The sequence below is a fragment of the Nycticebus coucang genome, chromosome 7, assembly GCF_027406575.1.
Source record: "Nycticebus coucang isolate mNycCou1 chromosome 7, mNycCou1.pri, whole genome shotgun sequence".
Taxonomy (NCBI): domain Eukaryota; kingdom Metazoa; phylum Chordata; class Mammalia; order Primates; family Lorisidae; genus Nycticebus; species Nycticebus coucang.
The window spans coordinates 111,934,424-111,953,913 of NC_069786.1; the positions used below are offsets into that span (position 1 = coordinate 111,934,424).

A 19,490-nucleotide genomic window follows, 5' to 3' on the forward strand; every position below is an offset into this window, starting at 1 on the left:
TCATTCTTGAACAGAACGGAATAAGCCAATTTTATAGAAGATACAGATATATGGAAACATAAGTAACTTTAACAATTTATGGTAAATAAAAAGCTTGAATTTGTGATTGAAAAATGAAAACAATTACAAGTACAACCATACAGAGAGTACAATCTTAAGTTTTAAGAACATAACATAAACCAAGTACTATCAAAATAAATATTTAAAGATACCCCAAATGAAACTGCTTAATAGTGTGTCTGCGTGTGTATATGTGCGGGGGAATAAGAAAGAGGGAGAGGGATAAAGTAGGAAAATTAATGAAGAAAAGTGAGCAACAAACACCAAAGGTGTTTTACAAACTGGAATTCAGATGCAAGAAACACATGAACCTATCTACAAATGTGACCTATGAAGCACAGAAAGTGACTTAAAAGTTAGCTATAAATAAAAAATGGCAACCAAAAATCCCAGAGAGCCTTAAATTTTTAATCCAGACATTATCTAACCCCTCAGATTTGTTTGGTGTTATGGTGTTCATCATTCTCCATCAGAATGAAATGTGGGACAAATATATTACTGGTTGTAGAGAGTATTTCAGAGCTAATTCACCCTGGAAGGTCAAAAGTATATTTCTTCACATGGAAAAGGGACCAAAGAAGAAATTAAATAAAATGTACTTTCAAATGGTAAACAGAATCTCAAACTTACAAATAAGTGTTTCTTAAAATGTTGAATAACTTCATACTTCACATATTCTTGTATTTTAAATTTAGAGATATTCTATTCCAGTAGCAACCAGCTGTCCTCTCTGCTTCATGAGGAACCAAACTGGCAGGTCCCACAGTGTCACCTTCACCAAGCCTTTAATATTTTACATACATTCAACTTCTAGGTAGGACTTAATGAAGAATTCTCCTTCTTAAAAAATGTTTTAAAATCATCTCATCTATCCTTGTCAATTCACAAGTGAGAATACTCCAACCACAGTAACCTCGCAGATCTGGCCATTCCCAGGTGGAGTCCTGCCAACTACTCACGGCCTTGACTGTTTGATATTAGGAGTAAGCCCTTCCCACTCCTGCCTTGACACTTAATCATTATGGCCTTTTGTATGATCTGGAAAAAAATTGTTTTTAAGTCAAGTAATCGCCAACTTCTGCCTCCGTGCCAATCTAAAAACTTAAAAAAACTTTACAAAGGAAGAAATTAAGACCTGCAAAAAGATTTTAGCAATACCTAGCAAGATCTACTGAAAGAAGACCGCTTCTTAATCCAGTGTATTAATATTTGATTGACAATTTGCTAGATTGTTAGAACTTTCTAAGAAATAGTAATAAAAAGAATGTACTGTGAGCCCAGGCTTGATTTTCACCACCAAAAAGCAGTTAAGGTTTAAATCATGATTACAAAAGATAAAAAACAAGGATAAAAACGCAGGAACACCTAAGTGAATTATAAAAAATAAGATAAACAAAATGTAAGCTAACAAATACAGATAGGAGGAGAATTTAACACCTCTGGTGACAACCAGGTACTCCTTTTTCATTACAATAAATCCAGTACAAATTATTTGGTAATATTCTGTTTACTAAAGAATGCCAAGTACTTTTGCTGATGGCAGGTGTTAATAATTTTCATCGAACAATAGTGAAAGGTTGAAACCATAATGATACTACTTGTATATTTAACCGTCCTATAACATCTCATTAATCATCTTTGATAGCTGATAATACGAATAGAAAGACATGATGAATCAAAAAACATACCAATTTTAAAAAGAAAAATCTTAAAATAATCCCAGCATCTAAATAGTAAACACAAAGTGAATTCTTAGTCTGGCATAGATTTTTTTGTTTAATTCAATAAAAAACATATGAATAACTCTACCTATTTGTAAAAACATGAAAATAGCACAGTGGCTGGGTTCTCAAGACTGTGCAGGTTCAATTTGAAATGTTCGTCTGGTATAATATTCAGCTGTCAAGAGGGAGCAATTCAAAGGACATCACACAGTCTATAAACCAGCTTGAAGGAGCCATCCAGACTTTGCCCTGCCGAACCTTCTCTGGGCGGTAATTAGATATATCCTCATAGATGATATACTGCGTGCAGCAGCGCTGATCAGAATCAGGTTTGGCATGGTATGCGACCGTATTGATGGTCTGAGTCACATCGCTGTCTGGCTTGGGCTTTCTACTGAGGAGCTGGCCCCCGGCTGCAGTGACAAGCTTCATAAGGTTGTCCTTTGGATGGTGTTTGAAGGTTCCCCCTAAATAGAAGTAGCATCCATCAAACAACTTTGGCAACTGAAATAACAAGAAAAGAACTTGTTAAAGACAGATAAAATTAAATTCATTTATGTTTCACACAGAGCATGAAGGTAATTTTATACAGGATTTTCAATAATTCTGTGCATGAAGCAAAGTTCTGACTGTGACCCATCACATGAGCTTATATGTGGAATTTTCCATTTGAGTGTTTCTGACTTTGGATTTTCAGATTAGGGTGCTCAACCTGTAATAGTCACGAGCAGTTAAAAACCAACTTAATGATATACTGGGACAAATTGTATTTCAAGAAAACTAATTGGATCACGAAATTAATTTTGCAAATACAGGTTTCATAATTATACTTTTTTTCCCCCTACGATTCAGTAATCAACTTGGTTCTTTTTCACTTTCCTAAAATTCTAGTTGTGCTTTGTACTAAAAAAAATATACATCAAACTTCTATCAGGTTATTTATGTGTATTTGGTGAGACTTAGAGCCCCAAGAACTTCTAGGGTATCTGAAATATGCTTCGGGGTCACAAGGCTAAACTTAATAAAATGATAAAAGTAACATCTTTTCCACAGACCTATTCAGTTCTGCCCATATGTATTCAGGTCTACGTATGTAGGTCCCTACGTATGTGTGTGTTACTAACCTAAGGTCCCCAGGAATGCCACCATGAGAGTGTGGCCTCCAGGGTTCCAGAGATGGGTTCACTGAGGCACAAGCCATATGGAAGCCATATCGCAGGATCCAATTAGCTATGAAACACACTTCTGTGTGCTCTACAGGGAAAGAAAACTTTCACACTTCCCTTGGAAATTTTGTCACTTCCAATATACTTATACATAGCAACAGAATAATGGCATATTAGCCATTAAAACTTCAGCAAGTGGCCATAAAGATATACGGTCACGACATCCAAGCAGCAGCTGTAAGTCTTCCTTCAAGCCGCTTCCTGTATCTGAGATTTACCTCAGATTCTGAAAGGTTTATGGGAATGTTCAAGATGCCAAAAATCCATTAACAGTATGAAATTATTACCTTCTGGATTTTACTGCTCATTGTGATCATCTTTCAGAATCAAGTGCTTGAAATAAGCACAATTAAAATTTTAATCAGTCACCTGTACTTGTTGAAAGGGCAGAAGTTTTTCCTGATGGTGGTAATAACATTAAGTCATAATAAGAACAATGAAAGTAACATCAAAAGAAAAAAATACCAGCTGTTCTCTGTTGAGCCTGCTTCTCTGTGGACCTTCGGGGATTTCATACTTTTCTTCTTGTTCACGTACTTTTTTTTGTAGACATGCTTTCACCCCTGGCAAAAAACAAGGAGAAAAGTAAAATAAATAACAAGTGAGCATTATTTCTTTCTCATTAAAATAAAGCAATATACCTAAGCTGTGTTTCCTCTCCATGGTTAAATATTATTTTGAAATAGAAATTTATGACAAAACAAAATATACTGAAACTAGTTTTTGGTATCAGAAAGTTGCAAGAAAACTTTCCTTTAAAGGATTAAGCAATTAGTACTAAACATAAATTGTATTTTAATCTCCTGAGAAACCCAAACCAATATACTATTTCAAACATAATGAAAATTTACATTGTCACTTATAGCAATGACAAAACTTAAGGTGAATAAAATTCCACCATGAGTCCAGCCCACAATAATCTAAACTGAATAGTTATTATCCAAACTTCTCCTGTTCTGTTAGACCATAAATGATCTGCCAGTAAGGAAAGTGCTTTAGACCAAAGCACCCATGTCAGCTGGCTGCACAACAGGGCCTCAAACAATAAGCAGAGCCTGGGGCATGTTTGACATTTGATAGGTACACACTGGAGTTGGTAAGTAAAGATGATGTGGTTGGGCTTACCAGGGGAAAAAGGCATTCTTTTGATGGCTTGGACAAGCATGTTCAGTTTCCAGTTAAAAAGCAAGAGCAGGGCGGCGCCTGTGGCTCAGTCGGTAAGGCGCCGGCCCCATATACCGAGGGTGGCGGGTTCAAACCCGGCCCTGGCCAAACTGCAACCAAAAAATAGCCGGGCGTTGTGGCGGGTGCCTGTAGTCCCAGCTACTCGGGAGGCTGAGGCAAGAGAATCGCTTAAGCCCAGGAGTTGGAGGTTGCTGTGAGCTGTGTGAGGCCACAGCACTCTACTGAGGGTCATAAAGCGAGACTCTGTCTCTACAAAAAAAAAAAAAAAAAAAAAGCAAGAGCAACAGAGACAGCCCAGTCTGGCATGGTTTAGGTTTAGTCATTCCACTAACCAGCTCCCAGTTGGAGGAGCCGTAAGCAGGGCCACAGGCTGGCAGCTAGCACCACTTGGCTGGCTAAGATCTAGAAACGATAAGAGCCTTCAGGATGCCCAGGACCAATCACAGAGGGGAGGTCACATCAGCTTACTCCAAAGGCTACATCGTGGGATGTCTTTCACCATGGGGATGGGGGGATACAGACTTGATGGCATGTATACATTTCTCATGCTCCTGTTGTGATAGCATATATGTGTACCAAACTAAATCTGAGATTTGGAGTCAAGTGACTCAGCTATTCCAGTTATTTGCTTTGGGATAATTACAATACCTAAAGTCTTTGAGCCTTAGCTCCCTTGCCTAAGGAAAGGAAAAAGAAAATAACAATACCACCTAGTTCACAGGGTTTTTCTGGATAAAAATATAAGAAACATTCTAGAAGCTGGACAAATTATCTTTGTTATATAAAAACAAACCCTTCACACAATTTGTTGGGAGAATGGGGACCAAAGACACCTTTCTTGGCAAAGGAAAGCACCCCCATAAAAAAAGGAAAACTAAAAAGTAAGCTGAGTGAACTGGAACAAAGAAAAGTCAGCTAGTTTACATTTAAGCTAGCCATTGCTAGCAAGCTTCCTACCTTTTCTGAAATTCTAGCCTGTTGGGGATACAAGCACCCTGCTGGGTCTGGGAGCACTCTGAGTAGTGGCCACAAAAGAGATTATGGCAAGTCCTAGAAAAAGATACATCTTCTAGGGTATTTCCTGCCCATTACACAGGCAAAGCTGATACCCACTGTGGGGATTTGCATTTGCTTGCAGCAGAGACCAAAGGAGTAGCTGGAGCTCTGAAATATGGGCAGAAGAGCTTATATCCCTTATTGCAGAGGAAAATCCTCAGTGGTGGTGATGGGAGGAAAATGCCTCCCTCCCACGGATTCCCTCAGAGGGTCCCTCAGAGGAGATCAACGTCAGAAGTGTTTTACTCCACAGAGAACTAGCAGAGTTTAACACCTCCCTAGAAATCTGTGTGTGTGACCTCAAGCAGGAGGCTTTCCCAATACAAGGCTCAGGTTTCAGATTATTGAAGGCTGCCTTTAAGATTAATGATAATACATGATTGCAAGAGGGACTTTACCTAACAATTGCAATCAGTGTAACTGGCTTATTGTACCCTCAAGGAATCCCCAACAATAAAAAAAAAAAAAAAAAAAAGATTAATGATAATAAGGAAAGGAGCTGGTATGATCAATCGGAGAAACTGCTGCTGTCTTTGCTCCCTCCCTTATCTTACCCACTGGGCAAATAGATGTTGGGCCCTGCCATGTGCCTGAGACCTAGTGCAACTTCCCAAGCTTGACCAGAAGTAGATCCATAGAGCTACTTCCGCGTAGCAATGACTCAGCAAGGCCCGGCCTGAAACTGCCTCTACCTAGATACAGCCAACGTGGTACCATGCCATTGGCCCAACCCTGTTTTTACCACCCATGGCACCATTTCACGTACCTCATCCCCCGCCCCTTCCCCACACCCTATATAAGCTGCTCCTTGATGCAATAAAGTTGAGTTCCTGCTTCGACAGACTTCCGGCTCCGTGTGTTCCTGTTCGAGCCGCCGACACTTGCCATTCCGCTCAGCCCCTGGGATGAGATCGGGCTGGCGCGGATCTTCCCTCAACTGCGACTGCCGGAGGACCCGGCAATAGACTTCATAAAATCAGAGTGGAGCGAACATTCTGAGCCATCGCAGGAATCCCACAACAAGCAATGGACCCCTGGCCTCCCACTTTTAATTCTACTCTATGTGTCTGGTGTTTCTTGACCATCGCTTCTAACTCTGTATTTCTTCTGTTGATGCTGCCAGTTTCTACAGATCTCAGTGGACACTGCTCTTGGGGCGGGACGCCGACACAATTTGCTATTTGCCTTTGAGATTATTTTGCTCAATAACCTAAGTTTTATCACTGAGGTTAGAAATCATTAATTATTCACTTAAGCATTCTTCAACATTTATTATGTTCTTCCCATGGAATGGGAGCTTAGAGGATATTGGTAAAGTTTGGACAGTGGTCAGGTGTCCCATTGTCTACTGTTATTCTTATGAAATACACTAAACATCCTAAGCTAAAGTCCACATGTGTTGGGGTGGATGTTCTTTTTTTTTATTAAATCATAGCTGTGTACATTAATGCAATTATGGGGTACAATGTGCTGGTTTTATATACCATTTGAAATATTTTCATCAAACTGGTTAACATAGCCTTCACCACATTTTCTTAGTTATTGTGTTAAGACATTTATACTCTACACTCACCCAGCTATTGTTTTGTTGCAGTTATCATTGTTGTTTAGCTGGCCAGGGGGTGGGGCTGGGGCCCTTGGTATGTGGCTGGCACCATGACCACCGTGCTATGGGCGCCGAGCCCACATACAATAGTTTTAATAATTTTGTACAAGAAATAAAGTTTTAACTGTGTTTAACTTTAGACCATCACATCGCATCATGCAGAATCTTCCACTTCTAGTGTCATGCTGGTCCTCAAAAATTTTTGGATTTTAGAACATTTCAGATTTAGGATTTTTGGATTAAGAACACACAACTTGTATTAAGCACCTATTATGTACAAAAAGAGTCATAATCTTTGCCCACAAAAAGAGAATTCCTGCTATCTTGACTCTTCATTTCAATAATCTAATCCTGAACCCTCAGTTAAAAGTAGGATTTATTTCATTGCTGAATGCTTAATTTTATTTATTTTTTATTTTTTTTGTAGAGACAGAGTCTCACTGTACTGCCCTCGGTAGAGTGCCGTGGCGTCACACAGCTCACAGCAACCTCTAACTCTTGGACTTATGCGATTCTCTTGCCTCAGCCTCCCGAGTAGCTGGGACTACAGGCGCCCGCCACAACGCCCGGCTATTTTTTTGTTGCAGTTTGGCCGGGGCTGGGTTTGAACCCGCCACCCTCAGCATATGGGGCCGGCGCCCTACTCACTGAGCCACAGGCGCCACCCTGAATGCTTAATTTTAAATTAAATTTTATTGCCTTATTTTTCTGTCAATAAATAATCCATTATCAAATTTAATTTTTCAAGCATAGTTATAATTACACTCATTTTTTAGATATTAAGGATGTCAGTGAGACGATCTCGTCAGGACATGTATAATGGCAAAGAAAATTCCCTACTCTTGGCTCAGCATCTGTAGCTCAGTAGCTAGGGTGCCAATCACATACACTGGAGCTGGTAGATTTGAATCCAGCCTAGGCCTGCCAAACAATGACAACTACAACCAAAAAATAGCAGGGCATTGTGGCAGCGCCAGTAGGCCCAGCTACTTGGGAAGCTGAGGCAAGAGAACTGCTCAGGCTCAAAGAGTTTGAGGTTGCTGTGAGCTGTAAGGCCCTGGAACTGTACCAAGGGCGACAAAATGAGATTCTGTCTTTAAAAAAAAATAAAAATAAAAGAGAAGAAAAGAAAAGAAAAAGAAAATTCCCTACTCTTGTCCAGAAATTTAAAGAATTTGATATGAATTAAATTTCTGTTACAAAGTCAGTTAAGGAACAAAGGTCGAGAGCTACAAACACAAGAAGATCACGTTTCCACACTCAGCTCTTCCCTCTCTTCCAACTGGAAGTAGTAACGTTTTGAAGTATAACCAATATGGGAGCAGATTTGATAGAAAGATAAAGAAAAATATTCTTTGATAGCCCACGTTTACTTCAGAGATGTTAAAAGCAAAAATAACTGGGTTTTTTTGAAGAAAAATGTCTGAATGCATCTGAAAACAATGTAAGGCCAATATATCTTACACCTTAAAAAAAGGAACCTGGCAATTAAATGTACTTAAAGACTTAGATGTATTAGTAGAATGGGATTCAAAAATATTGCTAAGGCAAGAAATAGTACAAAACTAGGTTTTTCTTTTCTTTTTTTATTTTTTTTGGTGGTTTTTGGCCGGGGCTAGGTTTGAACCCGCCACCTCTGGCATATGGGACCAGCGCCCTACTCCTTGAGCCACAGGAGCCGCCCAAAACTAGGTTTTTCCTTCCTTCTAATTCTGATAGAACAAAAATAAAATGGAAATATTAAATGTTAAAATGAAAAGTCAAGTATCATTAAGAAAACATGAAATATCAAGATGTTTCATGATTGCTTCCTTGAGCACAAATGAGTAGAATCTGAGGACGATTTATTTGGTTTTAAGTTTATTTTTCTCACACTTAAAAATCTTCCAAGACAAAACCATCTTCTCATAAATTGTCATTAGTAGAGAGTAATAGCAGTACTATTTTATAAAAACTGTGAAAGCTATGTTAGCTAACATTCATCCTGTGAATGGAATACATCAGCATAAGCTGAATGTGTAAACATTGTCCAGTGCTCTGAAAACATTACTTTTCTGTAATACAAAATAAAATACCCACAACCACAAGTCCTAACCAAACCAGTGCTAAAATCACACACCACTATTTTCAGGTTAAAGAAGGAAAAAGAAAAACAAAATTCTTTAAAGCCCGATTTATTTTGTTCTATCCTATTTACTTTTCCAACTTCGAATGACCAAGGACATTCTCTACTTTTCTAACTCAAATGACCAAGGATACAACTGTTTATTCTAAGATCCTGATAAAAATTACTGTGATAACAGCTACTATCTATGCTATAAGTGCTTGTATTCTTACCCAAATCCAGCAAGATGGATTTGGGCAATTATTTTCGTTGCAACGAAAATAATTTTACGGTTGGGGGTCACCACAACATGAGGAACTGTATTAAAGGGTTGTGGCATTAGGCAGGTTGAGAACCACTGTTCTAAAAGGATGTGTGAATAGTGAATTATGAATAATGAACCATCACTCCTGGAGGAAATATAGGGTTAGGTTCCTGTGAGCCTCTGATCATCATGAAAATGATGATCATTTTCATCAACTGATCAATAATTAAACCATTAATTACTGAGTTGAATGTTACTGAATCAACAATGTATAATAAATAAGGTGCTTTTAAACAGAAATACATGTATCACAGTAATTTTTATAGGGTCTTAGAACAAACAGTTGTATCCTTGGTCATTTCAAGTTTAAATACATGTATTTCTATTTAAAAACGCCTTATTTATTATACATTGTTGATTCATTAACATTCAACTCAGCACCAAAGGCACTGAACTTCAGGCCTTAGTGAAGCTTATCTAACACAAGTGGAAGGCACTTCATGGTCTTCTTGAGTTTAGGAACACTACCTAACACTTCAGCACAATACTTAGGGGGCCAGGTTAAACAGTAAAATCATCAACAGAAATGCAAAACACACGGCAATAATAAGCCCATGAGAGAAAAATACTTGTTTACAGCATGAGAGCTGAAAAGAGGTGAACCACCAGCTTGTTTGATCGCAGCTGGGAACATGCTCATCAGATGACTCAAATTCCTCGATACTCTGCACAGGTCTACAAAAGTGTACTAATTGGGGAGTTACAAAAAAAAATATTTAGCAAGTAAATTTCCTAAACAATAAAGATTTACTGCACAATCTTTTCATTTCAAGGAGAAAACTGATACACAAAGAAGTTAACCTGTTTAAAGCCATTCAGGAGAATGGGGATTTGAACCCAAGTCAGCTTAGTTTTCCAAAGCCTGTATATTTCAGATTAAAATATAACTTTCTGGTACATAAGATAATCCCTGGACTCTAAAAGGCATGATGTGAATATGTAAAATGCTTTGAATTTTCCTTAACTGAGTGTTTCAAGACATTGATAAGACAGAAAACTTGAACAACGGACCCTTTCTCCATTAAAAGTACAGGAGACCGAGTCTTTTCTGAACTTGGGACTGTTCATGCATATTCAGATTCAACACTGAAGCTCAGGACATCCTAATTCCCTATCACGTGATCCTTAATTTGTTAGTTTTGCTTGTGCTTCAGTGCTTGTATCTCTCCCCGCCACTGTTTTTCCGACCTGGGCTGGTTCACCCATCCTTAGGCAACCTGGTGGCCCCCTGCTCCCGGGAGGTCACCATATTGATGCCGAACTTAGTGCGGACACCCAATCGGCATAGCGCACTACAGCCCAGAACTCCTGGACTCAAGCGATCCTCCTGTCTCAGCCTCCCGAGTAGCTGGGACTACAGGCGCGCGCCACCACGTCCGCCATTGTTTTTAATACAAAAATCACATGTATCCAAAGTTCTAAGTTGAATTTCTGAATCCTATTATTCTCACCAACTTATCATAAATGTTCATGAAAACTGTTGCTTTCTGCATGTAATAAAAATTATATTCAAAAAATACCATAAATTTTAATAATTACTCACTGAGAAAGACTGTCTTTCTAACAAAGTTAATGTTCAATATACTGTATACTGAAAATGAGAATCAAAATTTTTAATTAGGTCAAAATACCATACTAGAAACACTGCCAGTGTGCTTGGCCTTCCATATTAAATGCCAACCCAGCTGAGCACGGTGGCTCACACCTGTAATCCCAGCACTCACAGAGGCTGAGGCGGGTGAATTGCTTGGCTCAGGACTTTAAGACCAGCCTAAGCAAGAATAAAACCCTGTAGTTTCAGCTGAGGCAAGAGGATCACTTGAGCCCAGGAGTTTGAAAATGCTGTGAGCTATGAGTCCACAGCACTCTACTGAGGGCAAAGTGAGACTCTGTTTCCAAAAAAAAAAAGCCAACCCAGAAAACATTTGCAACCCAGAGAAGTCACTGACTTAAATTCATTTTACACGTAAATTACTATTCTTACATTTCTTAATCCTTTAAGCATGCAGTTCCTTTCCTAAATCTCTTTCCTCATGATATTTGCAGAGCATTCATAATACCCTGTCTTTAGAGGAATGAATATGCCGGCAGGTAAAGCCAAGGATGGGAACACGGAACACTTCTATGCTATCTCCTGTGTCTAATCAGTGGCTAACGACTAATTACTGAAATAAGCAGATGGGGTTGTACCTATGCTGGCTGCTTATATATTTCATGGGTTTATCTGATTGATTGATTTAAACTTTCAAAGAAACATACCAAAAAGAGTATCTGCTACTCCTTTAAATGTGCAGGCATTAGTCAAGTCAATCAAAAAAAAAAAATCTAGCCTTAACAAACATTGGAATTCAAGAGAAATGAGATGGCGAACACCAACAGGGCAGCACGGCCCTTCCACGGAGAGGAACCAGTGCTCTTAAGAGTGCGTGTCTCAGTTCATGAAATGCTCAGCTTCACAGCAGTTGTTTGGTAAATTTCCGTAAAGTGAGGCAGAAACATTAAATAGTCTAATCAAAATTACTAAGCTGAGCAAATACATTCCTCTGCTATTCTCTTATTCCAAGTTAACAATGTGCCAATTCCTTATGCCACTTAATACATGTATCAACCACAGAATGAAAACTAAGGAACAGTTTTGAGGTCTATAACAACGTGATTGAATGTGACACAGAGTTTTGTTAAAGTTGCTGTCATGGCAGAGAAAACCTCAAGAATTTTTTGAAAGCTAGATGTGACGTCAACTACAAGGGTTGCAATGCAAAAACATATAAAGGCCGGACAGATTATATGAATGGAGAGCCCGGTGTGCAGTGGCAGGAAGACGTAGAGACTGTGCAAACAGGAAAGTGTACACTATACCTAAAGACGTAAAAATTCAGCAGTTATGTTAGACAAAACCGCATAAATCCGATCAGCCTTCAGAATGACAACTGGAAACTCCTGAAGCCTCTGCTAATCAACCTCCTCATTTTATAGAGGAGCAAACCTCAGTCCGAAGAGATGTAAGCAGCTTTCACAATGACACATCTGAGATGACAACACGGAAATCTTCTAACTTCTGGACTGGGATTTTTTTGTTTTGGGAAAATCTTTATTCTTAGTTGTAAAAAACAAAGCATCTCTTCTTACAGTTAATACATTGTACTTCTCTTACAATAAAGCACACAATGACTTAACAGACAATTAGGTCGGAGGATAGTTTTGGGAGGCAAGCCAAAAAGCCTGCCCCCCACCTTAGAGTAGGGGGAGACTGTAGGGGAAACAGTGCACGGAGTTTCGTCTTCAGTGGACTAATGACTGATGGCAAGGCAACCACTTCTCTAACTTGTACCGCGAGTTTCAGAATGAAGACATAATTCTCAGCAGACATTTACCACAATTACAAATTCATATCAACTCCTTACGAATCTCTTGAGACAAGCCAACTGAATTGATTTACTGAAAAGTAAAACAGGCTCACGACTGTAATCCTAGCACTCTGAGAGGCTGTGGCTGGTGGATCACTTAGGCTCAGGACTTTGAGACAAGCCTGAGCAAGAGTGAGACCCCGTCTCTACTAAAAATAGACAAATCAGATGGGCGAGGTGGCGCACTCCTATAGTCCCAGCTACTCGGGAGGATGAGACAAGAGGATCTCTTGAGCCCAAAAGTTTGAGGTTGCTGTGAGCTGTGATGAGCCACTGTGCACTAACCAGGACTACAGAGAGAGATTTTGGCTCAATAAATAAGTAATTAAACAGATAGATAGGTAATAAAATGATAAGAATAAAATAACTATAAAATAAACTTTGAGAAAGCAGGAGTGGATGATAGGAAGATGTCTGGTGGGTACGACATGTGTTGCTCCATGATGTAACATGTGAAGGCCCTGACTTCACCACAGTGTAATGTGTCAATGTAGCAAAACTGCGCTTGTACCCCTTGAATACAAAAAAATAAAAGTTTTTTAAAACAGAAAATAAAACAAACTTTCAGCAATTTAAATGGTGATACATTAACATCATCAATGAGATGGAAGATTGTACCAGCTACCAAACATCACCTAATTAACACACCTAGAAAGTGGATGGTAGTTTAAGGTTTTATTTCTTCAATAAAAGTTAAGCAAACTGTAGCAAGAATTCTTAAACCTATTTTCCATTTAAAACAAAATGAGAACTTTCACGCCATTCCTAGTAATTAACACATGTAAAGTGTAATACAGACTGTAATCCTTAATCTCTATACATATGTAAAACAGGTGCTTTTCCACTAACTTAAAGACTGTTCTTAAAATTCAACTAAACTATTTTAAACTAGTAATAACTGTTAATAAATCCCATAATTATTCTACCAACTGTCACAAAGAGAGTGACAGTTATTCACTCTCCCTTTGAAAGAAAAACGCAAATACAAGACTACATTTTAGTTAGCCTTCTTAACAATTTCCAAACTGAAATGACTATACATTAATAAGTTACTTATGTAAATGCAGGTTTCTACATATGCTAGAATGATACATTCTTGAAAATGTGGCAAGACATCCTTGTAAAATGCATGCTTTATTTCGTCTTTCTTTTTACATTTTCTCTTACAGCTTAAGATTTTTGACTAAAGCTCTCGCTTTGCAAAAATAAATAAATGACCTACGTATCCATTAAATGGGATTCTTTTAGCCCAAGTGTATTCCTGATCATGTCTTACCATTTCCTTTCACCCAAACATCTTACTACTTTCATATATATATGTAAGCAGTCCAATTCTCAAAGTACTACTCAACCCAAGGTCATTAGCCTAAAGTCATTAAGATATCTCTGGCTACCGTAGCAAGGACTGGGATTTTTGCAGAATAATGTAGTTTATGAATTCTGGAGGTACAACAATAAAGAAACTTGTACTATGCAAAAAGATAACTCCTTTATTCTCAATCACTAGTAAGACCACTGTTGCCTCCTACCTCACAAAAGTATATATATCGATGGATGCATATGTTCATTTTAGCTACATGAACCACTAATGGTGTTCACAGATTCATATTATAATTAGTCATAATACTCAATAAAATCTTAGAAAACAGAATTCTTCTACACATTAAAAAAACAACAACAACAACAGAAATTACAACCAGGTGGGCTTCATCCTAGGGATACAAGACTCGTTTAACATATATAAATCCATAAACGTAATTCCCCACATAGACACAGGTTAAAAACAAAGACCCTATGATCCTCTCAATATATACAGAAAAAACATTTCACAAAATTCAGCATCCTGCGCAATTCTACAAAATAAGATCAAATCTGAGGGCATCACATTACCACATTTCAGATTATACTACAAGTGTAGAGTGATCAAAACAACACTGTACTGGCATAAAAACAGAGACACAGATCTGTGGGACAGAATAGAGAATGTAGAGATGAACCAGCCCTATATTAACATCTGATCTTCAATAAACCAAACAAAAGCATAAACTGGGGGAAAGAAGCCCTATTAAATAAATGGTGCTGGGAGAACAGGTTAGTCACACATAAAAGGCTGAAACTGGATCTGTACCTCTCACTACTTACAAAAATTAACTCATGATGAATAAAAGACTTAAACCTAAAAGCCAAATGATAAAAACTCTAGAAGAAAGTGCGGGAACAACTCTGAATCTTACCAGCCTAGAAAAAGAATTTATGCACTCTGGGAGGCCGAGGCAGGTAGACAGCTTGAGCTCATGAGTTTAAGACTAGCTTGAGCAAAAGCAAGACCCCATCTCTACTAAAAATAGAAAAACTGAGGCAAAATGATCACTTGAGCCCAAGAGTTGGAGATTGCTGTGAGCTATAACGCCATGGCACTCTAACCAGGGCACCAGCTTGAGACTCTGTCTCAAAAGAAAAAGAAAAAGAATTTATGAAGAAGACCCGATTGTCAATTGCAGCAACAACAAAAACAAATAAATGGGACCTGATCAAACAACCCCATTAAAAACTGGGCATGAGACATGAACAGAATCTTCTCACAAGGACACACAAATGGCCAACAACTACATGAAAAAATGCTCCTTGTACCTAATTATCAGAGAAATGCAAATCAAAACCACTTTGAGATACCACCCAGCACCACTGAGACTGGCCCATATCACCAGGTCCCAAAGCAGCAGATGCTCCCTGGGTGCAGAGAGAAGGGAATACTCCTGCACTGTTGGTGGGACTGCAAACCAGTACAGCCATTACGAAAAGAATTATGGAGAATCCTCAAAGAGCTAAATGTAGACCTTCCATTTGATCCTATAATCCCATTACTAGGTATTTACCCAAAAAAAAAATAATCTTATCATAAGCACATTTACACCCATATGTTTATAGCAGCTCAATTCACAATCGCAACAATGGAAACAACCCAAGTGCCATCCAATCCATGAATGGATTAATAAACCGTGGTATATAAATATACCTTGGAGTACTACTTAGACACAAAAAAAGATGGAGATTTTCTATCTTTTCTGACAACCTGGAAGAATGTGGAGAACATTCTCCTACATAAAGTATCACAAGAATGAAAAAACAAGCATCCCATATACCCAATTCTAAGAAACTATTAGATTAATAACTACAGGGCCCACATGAGAAAAAAACTCAATTCAAGGAGTGGGATGAGGGGGTTGATAAGTTCCCATCCAACACATTCAATGCCTGGGTATACAGCACACATCCTGGGTGAAAGACACAGCTACAACTCAGACTTTACCTTATAAATGTAACAATGTGACCTAATCATATGGACCCTCATATTAATATGAAAAAAAAAAAATTAGTTGGGTGTAGTGGCAGGCACCTGTAGTCCCAGCTTCTTGGGAGTCCCAGCTTCTTTCCTCACTTGAGCCCAGAAGTTTAAGGTCCCTGCACCACAGCCTGGGCAACAGATTGAGACCCTGACTCAAAAATAAATAAATAAATAAATAAAAATTTAAAGAAGAAAGAAAATTTAAACTGCCCTGCTGTTCATAATATTTTTCTCTTGGGCGGCGCCTGTGGCTCAGTCAGTAGGGCGCCGGCCCCATATACCGAGGGTGACGGGTTCAAACCCAGCCCCGGCCAAACTGCAACAAAAAAAATAGCCAGGCGTTGTGGCAGGCGCCTGTAGTCCCAGCTACTTGGGAGGCTGAGGCAAGAGAATCGCTTAAGCCCAAGAGCTGGAGGTTGCTGTGAGCTGTGTGACGCCACGGCACTCTACCGAGGGCCATAAAGTAAGACTCTGTCTCTACAAAAAAAAAAAAAAAAAAAAATTTTTCTCTTAATATTTAACATATTCGAATATGAATTTTTTCAGTAAATATATTTAAGTATTAAGAATTTTCTTAATCATCTCATATTATGTTATTCTCCCTACTTCTTGCCAGTAGAAATAAAAATGTCATTACTTTTGTCTCTCATCTGTTTTATTTACTTAGGGTAAATCCTCATAGTGGGAACAATGGATCAAAGGATGCTGTTTTTTTTTTTTACCCTTAGAGAATCTTGGTGAAGGACTTCTATCTATAAGCTTTAAGTTGCCTTATCAGTCTTAGTTTTCAGAAATGCTTTGGCACATACATTTTTTTTTTTTTTGATGATTAGCAAAGTTTGAATAGAATAAAAATTGCATTTATTTTTAAATAAATTTAATTTTAATAAATTTCATAGGACTCTCAATATCCACTTGAGAAACAAATTTTAAGAACGAATTTATTAGCCTAATTATGAAGTTATTTATAAATTGATGATATGATAATTGCCTTTTAGGGTCTATCTCTCCTCGGCTAAAACAAAACATAAAAATACTCTGTTTGGTCCTTCCCCATCTCACAAACGCAAGTCCAAGGTAAAATGTTTGGAACAATACTCCAGCAATTCCCTGAGATGCTGGGGACTTTTAAAACTTTTGCAGCTGCAATTTTATTTAAACTTAGATGAGAGTGGGAACGAGGGAGAGATTATTAAAGAAAAGATGACAACCATCTGTTCTTCCCTTTACAATGAACTGAGGAATGAGGACGCAGAATTAAATTTTCTTATAAAAAAGTAAGAATAGAAAAGCAGTAAACTAAAAGAACAGGCCAGTAAAAAAATATTTTCTTTCTGAAGGCTAGTTTGCCTCCTTAAGATGCAATTTCATCTTTTTCATACTCTAAGACATTAATAAAATGACTTATTTAAGTACTTTCTTTCATTCTATTCCCCTCTTTAATTACCCAAATTCATCCTTGCAACAGGGTGGTTATTAAATTAATTGCCTGTGTGGAATTAGCACCAAAAACTAGGACTGACACAGAGTCTCAGCCACAAATTTGATCTTGAAGAAGAAACTTTTCCTATTATCCTGATTTCTGTAAAATATAATATAAATACCATACTGTAAAATATCTGTAAAATAAATATGATGAAACATATTTCTCAGAATCCTCATGCTAAGTTCATTAATTGTACCATTGTAAGATATTCTACATAAAAAAAGGTAGGAAATTGAGAGGTATCAATCAATTAAGACAAAATGCTTTGGAACAGAAAACTTCCATTGAATCCAATTCTTTTTATTAAATTTGTAAAATGAGTCAATAATCTACAGAGAAAGTTTAGAATAAAATTCGTCTTGAATCTATTTGGTTCATTAAAAATCTCATAAATAGTTTAAATTAAAGGGCGGTGCCTGTGGCTCAAAGGTGGAGGTGGCGGGTTCAAGCCCAGCCCCGGCCAAAAACTGCAAAAAAAAAAAAAGTTTAAATTAAGGTTTCTTAATAGGTAATCCAGTAAAGAGTTTGTCTACCAGCAAGCTAATGAATAGATGCAAACATAAAGTCATAAATCTTTACTATTGAGTTTGAAAGCTTTGGTCCACCTCACTTTTTATAATATACATACCAGATAAATGGTTTCAGATAGTTCTGAATAACTCTGAAACACTTTTTAAAATCAAACTGAGCCACACACAGTGGTATAGGCTTGTAGTTCCGGCTACTTGGGAGGCTGAGGTGGGAGAATGGCTTGAGCCAAAGAGTTCAGGGTCAGCCTCTGCAATATAGTGAAACCCCATCTCTTTAAAAAAACAAAAAAGAAACAAAAAACTGAGGAATATAAATATTAGGAAAGAAGGTACTTGAAAGTTCTTGTCTTATTTTTACAAACCTAGTAACTAAAGGGATTGCATCAAACTCTGAACCTACTTCTCTTTGGACTCTGTATTAGAAAATGTAAAGATACGAACTTTTATAAGAGGTTCACTTATCCTTTATCCTAAAAAACACCCCAGTGATATTAGAGGATCTTATCCACTACTGTGAGAATCACTAATTAGCCCACTATTAAATTTGCTTACATCAGTAATTCTATAAAAATAACAGGGCCAGGCCACTGAAGTGTCAAAATTTAAATTTCCCCAAGAAGGCAGATTTTATGGAAAGGAATCATGTAGCCTGCACATGTAATTAAATACCAGTTCAGTGTATTCACAAGAACTAGACAACTCCAAGGTAAGTAAAAGTCTTAACATTCAAATTTTCATAAAAGCATCTTTATTACTAAGATTATGAAAATCCTTTTCCTCCTATAACTACCAGCATAGTTTCTGCCACAGGTTTGGCACAAAAGCATTTATAACATAAAATCATTTTCAATGAGTTTTTTAAATATGGAGGCTCAATAAGACTCATCATAGATTTGAAAGGAAAAAAAGAGTTCAAAAATAAGTGAGATATAAAGGGAAACTGGCTTTTCCTATGTAAAGGGTAAATCAGTCCAGTTATTTGTCATAACTTCTCAAACTGGTCCCAATCAGAGGAACTAATAACAGGATCTGATGAGGAGAGAGAGACCAGCACCGCCAGTCGCTGCCACTTGGCGGGATCAGGCTGCCTCGGTGGAAGTCAGTATCACAAGAAAAGAAGTGGTATCTGTATTTAAAAAGAACATGACACCAATCGCTGAAAGGAAATTGTTTTATAAACCAAATTAACTTCTAACTAAAAGTTAAATTAGTAATATAATAGAGATTTGCCAGGCTGGGTATGGTGGCTCAGTCCTGTAATCCTAGCACTCTGGGAGGCCCAGGCCGGTGGGTTGCCTGAACTCAGGAGTTCAAGACCAGCCTGAGCAACAGTGAGACCCTGTCTCTACTAAAAATAGGAAAAACTAGCCAGGTGTTCTAGCAGGCACCTGTAGTCCCAGCTACTTGGGAGGCTGAGGCAAGAGGACTGCTCAAA

General features: G+C 38.0%; 1 protein-coding gene across 2 annotated transcripts in view; it reads right to left on the bottom strand.

Annotated features, from left to right (window-relative positions):
• Positions 1-1,839: 1,839 nt before the first annotated feature.
• Positions 1,840-19,490, bottom strand: part of BARD1 (BRCA1 associated RING domain 1) — a 106,338-nt gene continuing 88,687 nt past the window's right edge. The window contains exons 10-11 of one of the 2 annotated variants that reach the window (XM_053598116.1): positions 3,476-3,573; positions 1,840-2,251 (exon numbers count right to left, since the gene is read on the bottom strand). In XM_053598116.1, the coding sequence (XP_053454091.1) occupies positions 2,213-2,251; positions 3,476-3,573 (137 nt within the window). In that variant the 3' untranslated portion in view covers positions 1,840-2,212. Of the gene's footprint in view, positions 2,289-3,475; positions 3,574-19,490 lie in introns of both variants that reach the window. The other variant, XM_053598115.1, reaches the window with a different exon arrangement.